The sequence below is a fragment of the Rhinolophus sinicus genome, linkage group LG11 (assembly GCF_036562045.2).
Source record: "Rhinolophus sinicus isolate RSC01 linkage group LG11, ASM3656204v1, whole genome shotgun sequence".
NCBI lineage: Eukaryota > Metazoa > Chordata > Mammalia > Chiroptera > Rhinolophidae > Rhinolophus > Rhinolophus sinicus.
The window spans coordinates 14,389,827-14,397,482 of record NC_133760.1 but is presented as its reverse complement, the minus strand read 5'-3'; the positions used below and the strand labels follow the sequence as shown (position 1 = coordinate 14,397,482).

The 7,656-nt window shown below is 51.8% G+C and overlaps 2 protein-coding genes and 1 long non-coding RNA gene across 3 annotated transcripts; 2 read left to right on the top strand and 1 right to left on the bottom strand.

Annotated features, from left to right (window-relative positions):
* Positions 1-133: 133 nt before the first annotated feature.
* PSENEN (presenilin enhancer, gamma-secretase subunit) lies at positions 134-1,544 on the top strand. Its single transcript, XM_019749962.2, has 4 exons — positions 134-279; positions 474-565; positions 974-1,078; positions 1,269-1,544. The coding sequence occupies exons 2-4, from the start codon at positions 505-507 to the stop codon at positions 1,406-1,408; spliced, it is 306 nt and encodes a 101-aa protein (XP_019605521.1). The 5' UTR covers positions 134-279; positions 474-504; the 3' UTR covers positions 1,409-1,544.
* Positions 1,545-2,594: 1,050 nt separating this feature from the next.
* LIN37 (lin-37 DREAM MuvB core complex component) lies at positions 2,595-7,645 on the top strand. Its single transcript, XM_019749960.2, has 9 exons — positions 2,595-2,814; positions 5,415-5,490; positions 5,684-5,731; positions 6,062-6,091; positions 6,173-6,258; positions 6,344-6,510; positions 7,132-7,272; positions 7,361-7,434; positions 7,519-7,645. The coding sequence occupies exons 1-9, from the start codon at positions 2,781-2,783 to the stop codon at positions 7,598-7,600; spliced, it is 738 nt and encodes a 245-aa protein (XP_019605519.1). The 5' UTR covers positions 2,595-2,780; the 3' UTR covers positions 7,601-7,645.
* Positions 4,557-5,463, bottom strand: LOC141567642 (uncharacterized). Its single transcript, XR_012490489.1, has 2 exons — positions 5,363-5,463; positions 4,557-4,682 (listed from the first exon to the last, which is right to left on the bottom strand). It is a non-coding gene; the product is annotated as an uncharacterized LOC141567642 (long non-coding RNA).
* Positions 7,646-7,656: the final 11 nt, after the last annotated feature.

Here is a 7,656-nt window from a genome sequence, read left to right as displayed (position 1 = left end):
ACTCGGTCTGTCCTTAAGTCACTTCCGTTGGTTAAAAAAGCACTGGGAACTGTAGTTCTTTGCTGCCTTCGGCTGCTTATCACGCGCTCAGAAACTCCCTAATGCGCTTGCGTGTCGGAGGCCTGCGCCCTCTTCTCGGAATCACCTACAGAAGCTCACGCGTACAGCGCTGCCTATCAAAAAAGACTACAAACTCCAGAGATACTTGCGGCATCTCGCGCAAACGTCTGCAGTTGAAAGTGGCAAAGGCATCCAAGCGGGAGGAAGTAGACTTCACTGGTGAGTTGGGGGTCGTTTTGCGCACCCCAATAAATATAAAGAGGGTCTCCACCCATTCAGTTTGCTAGTGGGGGCAGGGGTGCCCTTCTTTAAGCAAACGCACCCTACAATTGATCTGTTTTGTGGTAAAAAGGGGCGTGGTTTTTCGCGATCTTTGCATCTCACAGTGTCAAGTCTTGTGTCTTGACTCGCAGACCCTTGAAACGACCTGGCCCCAACGCAGCTATGAACTTGGAGCGGGTGTCCAACGAGGAGAAGTTGAACCTGTGCCGGAAGTACTACCTGGGTAAGGGCTAGTCTCCTAGGGTCCCAGGAGAAGATAGGGAACGGGACTAGAACGCCTGAGAGATGAGGGTCTGGGACCCTGGATTCTTGGATCTAAGGGATGAAGCGGCTGGAGACGCGAATTCCTGTGTCTGAGGGAAGGACCGGGGTCCTGAGGAAGGAAGAGGCTGGGCTTCAACTTCTTGGTCCCAAGAGGAGAGTTGGGGGCTGGATTCCTGGATCCTCAGAAAGAAATGGTTGAGGAATCAGATTCCTGGATCCCAGGGAGGAGCCAGGATTCCTGAGTCCCTAATAGCAGAGATCTCAATTTAAACTTGGGTGTGGGAGAGGACCTTCCAAATAAGTCTTCTAGGTGAGTGTTGGGTGGATACTCATTGTCTTATGTCCCAGTTTGTTTTTTTCTCTTTAGGTGGGTTTGCTTTCCTGCCTTTTCTCTGGTTGGTCAACATCTTCTGGTTCTTCCGAGAGGCCTTCCTTGTCCCGGCATACACAGAACAGAGCCAAATCAAAGGCTGTGAGTCCAGGACACAGTTGAAAGAAGGCCATGGAGGGAGGGGGGCGAGGAGCAGGCAGCTTTGGTGGGAGGGTATGATGGAAGTTCCAGAATTCTGGGGCTCTGTGGAAGAGAAGAGGGAGCTGGTCTGGGGTGGGTGGCCAGAGGGCAGGTGGAAGCCAACCTTACCTACTCCTGCTCCCTCTTACAGATGTCTGGCGCTCAGCTGTGGGCTTCCTCTTCTGGGTGATTGTACTCACCACCTGGATCACCATTTTCCAGATCTACCGGCCCCGTTGGGGTGCCCTTGGGGACTATCTCTCCTTCACCATACCCCTGGGTACCCCTTGACAACTTCTGCACAGGCCTGGTACCTGCTCATTCTCCCAGGATGGGGTCCTCTACTCTGAGCCTACTCTTAAGCCCCTAAGACTTGTTTCCATGTATGTTCTCTGCTGACATTCCCCAATAAATAACCCTAATTGTCTATGTTGACTTCCTGGGATCTTTTGGATGTTGAAACATAAAGTGATTATTAATATTCAGAAGCAATTATTGAATGCTCACTTTGTGCCAGGCTTAGTGCTTCACTCATTATTTGCATTTTTTTCACTGAATACTACTTATAACCCTTTGAAATAGGAAATTTCCTGCCCTAGAAACCTATTTTACAGATGCAGAACCAAGAAAGGAATAATGCTTCTATTCCTAGGGGCTGTTATCTTGTACTGGTAGTATGTGAATTTGAAAACATTATTTTCCCACTTGACCTCAGTATTCTCATCTGTAGTGTTGATCACAATGCTACTTCCTAGAATTGATCTGGGTCAAGGCATATGTGGTAAATTGAAGTTTCCCATTTTCTGAAAATGTCTGCTTTATTAGAGAAGTCTTCCTTGACCATCCCTACCTTGGTACTCAGTCTGTCCTTTTCAGGCTGTGTTCTTTCCCCTACTACATCTCATTGTTTTACTTGTTTATTGCCTATCTCCCATCTTCTAAAATAAAAACTCTATTAGGGCAAAGATTTCTGTCTGTTTCGTTCACTGAGTGTCCCCCATGCCTAGAAGAGTGACTCCCACACTAATAAATATTTGCTAAGTGAATGAGGTTGTGCCTGAAAAGAGATTAACAGGTAACTGGCATCTAGCGAGTGTTCAGTAAAAGGGAACGCAGCCTAACTTAAGACTTGTCTTCCTATTAGGGACAAGAGAGACTCCCACGGTTAAATAAATCCTGATAACACTTAAACTGGTGTTACTCAAAGCTTCTAACACAAGTTCCAAAAAGCTTCACGATTCCCTGATCCTACGTCTCCCACCGTGCCTCGCGCGGCGCAGGCGCCGTTACTCTGGCGGAGTCTCCGGAGCTAGAACTACACCTCCCAGAAAGCACCCCGGGATGTCGTTGGTTTGTTTCCGGAAACTCATCCTCAGAAAGGTAGGACTTAGAGCTGGGAGCCGACGGCGGCAGCTGTCAATTGGTTAGGGTGCGAGATCGACGGTTGCACTGACTAATAGGAACAAGCGAATGTCGAAGGGCCCCGCCCACAGAAGAACTAGAGGTGGCGGCAGCGGTCGTGGCCGGACGCTGCTGAGGGTGGAGTACTGTCCGCACAGGAATCATATCTTTGACCTACCCCCGTCTGCCTCCGGCCTTGACTTATGATCCTAGGTTCTTTTGGGCTCCTCTGACCCAGCTAGCCAGACCGCAGATCCAAACCATGTTCCCGGTGAAGGTGAAAGTGGAGAAATCAGGTGAGGATCCCGAGGTCGGGGGCGTGTAGGGGAGCACGGGACGGATCAGGTATGGGAGTCCGGATAGACAGGATTATCGGGATAAGAGAGATTGCGCGATTTCTCCCTGCAGCCCTTCTGACTATCGCTATGTCAGGCATCGAGCGATTTCTGCCAACCTGCATAACCTCCATAGGTCTGTGCTCAAGATAGCTTTAAGATTGAATGGTGGTGGCTCAAGCAGTGTGGGAGTCAGACATGGGAGTAAGACGTGGGAGTCCCGAACCGTGTGACTAAAAGGACTTGGCTCTGTCTCAGATTCTCCATTTCCAGCAGTGGTCATGAGTCAAGCATTGTGCTGAATGCCTGATGTACAGGGAAACTTTTAATCCTCATAGTCACTGTATTTTAATAATCCTAGGAAGTAGGCAGTGTGGTAGATGGAGAAACAGAAGCTGAGAGAGAGGAAGTTATTTTTGGGCTGGAGCCGGAGCTGATGGGAACCCAGGACTGGAATGTTAAGGGCAGTGGAAGAGGCACAGAATCCAGACCAAAAAATAGTAGTAAAATGGTGTAGGATGTTAAGATGGTATAAGTGGTAATAAAACGAAAAAGGAGAAGGCAAGGAGATCAAGACTGAGGCAAAGTGAGGGAGAGAGCCATGAGGCTATGTGAGGGAACAGCGAATCAGACAAAAGAAATAGCTTTGAAAAGGCCCTGAGATGGAAGCCTTGTCTGGCCTGGTTAAGGACCAGCAGGGAGGCCAGTTTGGCTGGAACAGACTGAGTGAGGTAGAGAGTGTGAGTAGATAGGGTCAGAGAAGAGAGGGGAGAGGAACAGATTTTGTGGGCCCAGGATAGGACTTTGGGTTTTGCTCTAAGGGAAATAGGGGAGGGTTTTGAACTGAGTGCGTTAATAAAGATGCCCCTGAAATGCCAAAAAAATCGTGGGTGGAAAAGTGAAGGGGGCCTGACCACAAATGATGGTAGTGGGTGGGGGGAAGGGGTAGGTAGGGTGATGGAGGCCTGTGAACACCATGCTGAAGATCTCAGACTCTGTCCTGGGACACAGCAGGCTTGGAGGATTGTAAGGGGAAGATCGGGGTCAGGTTTGGTTTTAGGAAGATTTTCCTGGTCACCTTGTGGAGAGTGGATCAGAAGAGGAGACTGAGGTTGGGAGCCCAGGGGAAGGAAGGAAAAGTACCAGGGTGGATGGTGTAGGGTTGGGATAGGTGGAAGAGAAACTCAGGAGGCCAAGCGGACAGGTCATGGGGTTGGTGGGCTGGGGTGGGGGAGGGAGAGAGGTGTTTATGTTGAGGCCTAGGGAGGGACAGGGGACAGTGGGGCTACCCTTGATATGGGGGCCCTGGAAAGGATAAGTTTAGAGAGACACTGAGGCCAGTGTGGGACCCAGTAGTTGGAAGGAGCCTGGGCAATGTCCAGGGGGAGGGGTCCAGGAGTCCATGGAATCCCAAGATTTGAGGTTCAGGAGAGAAACGGGTGCTAGGGAAAGAGATATGGGCATGAACCATTCCTTGGCTCCTGCCTAAAGCTTTTTGCTAGAATCTCAGCTGCTCCCAACCCCCCCACCCCCACATTGTCTCTCCTCTGATTGATATTGGGAATCCCTGCTCCCTGCGTTTCCTGGTCTCCTCAGGAAGTCCCAGGGCTTGCCAAAGCCATGTCCCCAAGTATCCTTCCAGGCTCTGAGCACTGGGCCAGAGCACCTACTAGTTGGAAGAAAAGAGCAAACACCTCAAAGGGTGAGAGGTGAATATTTATAACATTATTACCTCCTTTAAGTTCTGTGATGAAGGGAAGCAAACACAAAGGCTGATGGGGTCAGGCAGGGCTTGTGGCATTCAGGAAGGTGGATCCAGATCTCATTTCCTAGGGGGAAAAAGCCAAAGTGGGTATTTTGGGTGAAATCTCCCAATTATTAAATGTCAGCTCACTAGGATTTAATTCAGATTTAAAATAACACCACTGCCTCAGCCAAATGAAGCACAACTGGGGACTGGATTCTGCACCCAGTTTGAGCCCCTGCCTTATAACTTCAGCTGTGGAGCCAGAGGCCTGGGTGCAAAAATCCTCAGCCCTGCAAATTGCCTAGCTGTATGACTTTGGGCAAGTACCTAACATCTCTGTGCCTCAGTTTCATCATCAGTACAATGAGGGTAAAATGCATACCTACCTGCCAGGGTTATTGTGAGAATTCAGTGATTTAATATGTGTGGTGTGCTTGGAACAAGGCTTGGCACATAATAAGCATTCCGTACATGCTACTTACTATTGCATTCTGCTAAGAGATTTGTATACAACATAGGTTTTACATAAACCTTACAACAGTCCTAGCAGATAGATATCATTTGAAGACCCATTTTCAAAATGAGGATACAGGCTCAGTGAGGTAAGATGACTTAGGTCACACATGCGCATGTGGGACAGCCCTGGAACCCAAGCTCTTGCTCATCACTTCAGTAGGCTCTGTCCCCTGCACCTTCAGCACTCCTGGGCCTGGCTCTAGGATTGTCTACGCATACCGTTCCCCAACCCAGTTGGCTGCCCACCTGCCTTGGGTCTGGGAATTGACTCCTGCCTGCCTGGTACCTTCTTCCCCAGAGTTGGAGATGGCCAAGGCCCGGAACCAACTGGATGCCGTTCTGCAGTGTCTCCTGGAGAAGAGTCACATGGACAGGTTGGGACCTGGGCCGGCATACGGTCATAGGGGGTTGGGGGCCCTGGCAGGTTGGACCCTCTGGTCCTGGGTGGATCTGGGTGGGACCCCAGAACCTTGCTTAGGGAGGAAGGGGCCCAATGGAGAGGCCACTCAGTGCCTTCCCACTTCGGGTCCTCAGAACCCTGAGCCCACAGTTCTTTTCTGCTACCAGGGAGCGTCTGGATGAGGAAGCTGGGAAGACCCCCTCAGACACCCACAAGTAAGTGTTGTGGATGGGGTCTATATCTGAGGGTTTGTGGTAGATGAATTCTCCCCTCATCCAAGCCCTGACCACTCGGCGCCATGCTTCCTCCACCACAGTCCTAACTAGTCTATGTGTAGAAAGACCCTGGGGCAGCAGAAGCTTAGGTCCCCTCATAGTTGGTACCTAGCGCCCCAAGGGTGTGGGTGGGACTCAAGGCCAAGGGGTTGGTGGGGTCCATGTGAGCATCTCAAGCTGGATGTCAGTATCTCTAGGGTGCCCTTTGGGGGGTTTTGAGCAGGTATTTGTTTAAGGGTCAGCCTGCTGACACCTTGTCTCTCCTCACAGGGATTGCTCCATCGTGTCCACCGGCAAACGGTAAGGTGGCAGGGGCCCAAGCCAGGTGACAAGAGGTCCCCAGACTCCGCCCTGGTCCTGAGGTTCTCCCAACCCACACAGGCCATCCGCCCGCTTCCCCCACCAGAGGAGGAAGAAGAGGAGGGAAATGGATGATGGGCTGGCAGAGGGAGGGCCACAGCGAACCAGTGAGTAGGTGGTGGCCCTAGAGGGCGGTCAACGATAGCGGGTTATGTAAGCAGGTTCACATACCTCCCACTCCCACCACCCTAGACGCGTATGTGATCAAGCTGTTTGACCGGAGTGTGGACTTGGCTCAGTTCAGTGAGAACACACCGCTGTATCCAATCTGCCGTGCCTGGATGCGCAACAGCCCCTCAGTGCGCGAGCATGAGCGCTCGCCGAGCTCACCGCTGCCCCCACTGCCTGAGGATGAGGAGGTAGGATGGGTGGTAGGTCTCTGCCCATCAGCCAACGAGGGCAATGGGTAGATGGTCACAAGATAGCTTTCCCCCAAGCTAGTGGGATAGACAGGCATAGGTTTCTATGTCTCTTAAATGACTCCTGGGTCCGGTAAGGCACACAGATATGAATCTTTAGGCTGGGGGTATAAATGGAGCTCCCTAGAATAGACAGACATGACTACCTGGTCTAGGAGAGAGAGGGGACCACATTCCCCTGGGCAGATATATGTGACCTCCAAGATTAGGGATCCTCAAGAGGTGGGGGGCTGAGCAGGGGTCCTTAGTGTAAACAGGTGTAGCCACCTGGTCTAAGGGAGCAAATATGGACCCCGTGGGCTGGGCAGGTGTAGATGGGGGTCTCTGGGCTGGGCACGGGTTGATAGGGGTCCCTGGGTTGAATAGGAAAACAGGGATCCCTGGGGCAGATAGACCTGACCCCCAAACTGGGTAAGGTCCCTACCCTTCAGAGATGACTCCTAAGTATGTATCCCTGGTGAGACCCTCATGTCAGTGGGAAAGGCAGGAGGGGTGAAATGTGTACCCCTGGCCCTCTTTTCTGACTCTCTTGGATCTGCTGTGGGGCTCTTGTGTCCCTAGGGTTCAGAGGTCACCAACAGCAAGAGTCGTGATATATATAAGCTGCCTCCACCCACAGCCCCTGGGCCACCTGGAGATGCTTGCAGATCCCGAATCCCATCCCCACTACAGCCTGAGACCCAGGGTACCCCTGATGATGAGGTGGGTCTGCAAGGCTGGCCTGGGGCTATGGGACATATGTTGTGGTGTTTGGGCATGGCCACCCAGCCTGACATATCTGCCCACACAGCCCTCCGAGCCTGAGCCCTCACCCTCCACACTCATCTACCGCAACATGCAGCGCTGGAAACGCATCCGCCAGAGGTGAGCATCCCCAACCTGCTTGGCCCACTATGGCCTTGCCCCAGCTGCTGAGTCCTCCCTCTGCTTCACTACCCCCCACTGCAGGTGGAAGGAGGCATCTCATCGGAACCAGCTTCGTTACTCAGAAAGCATGAAGATCCTACGGGAGATGTATGAGCGACAGTGATGTTCCTATCCTCCCCCCACACCCCAATAAACATTCCCCTCCTCACACTGGCCTCT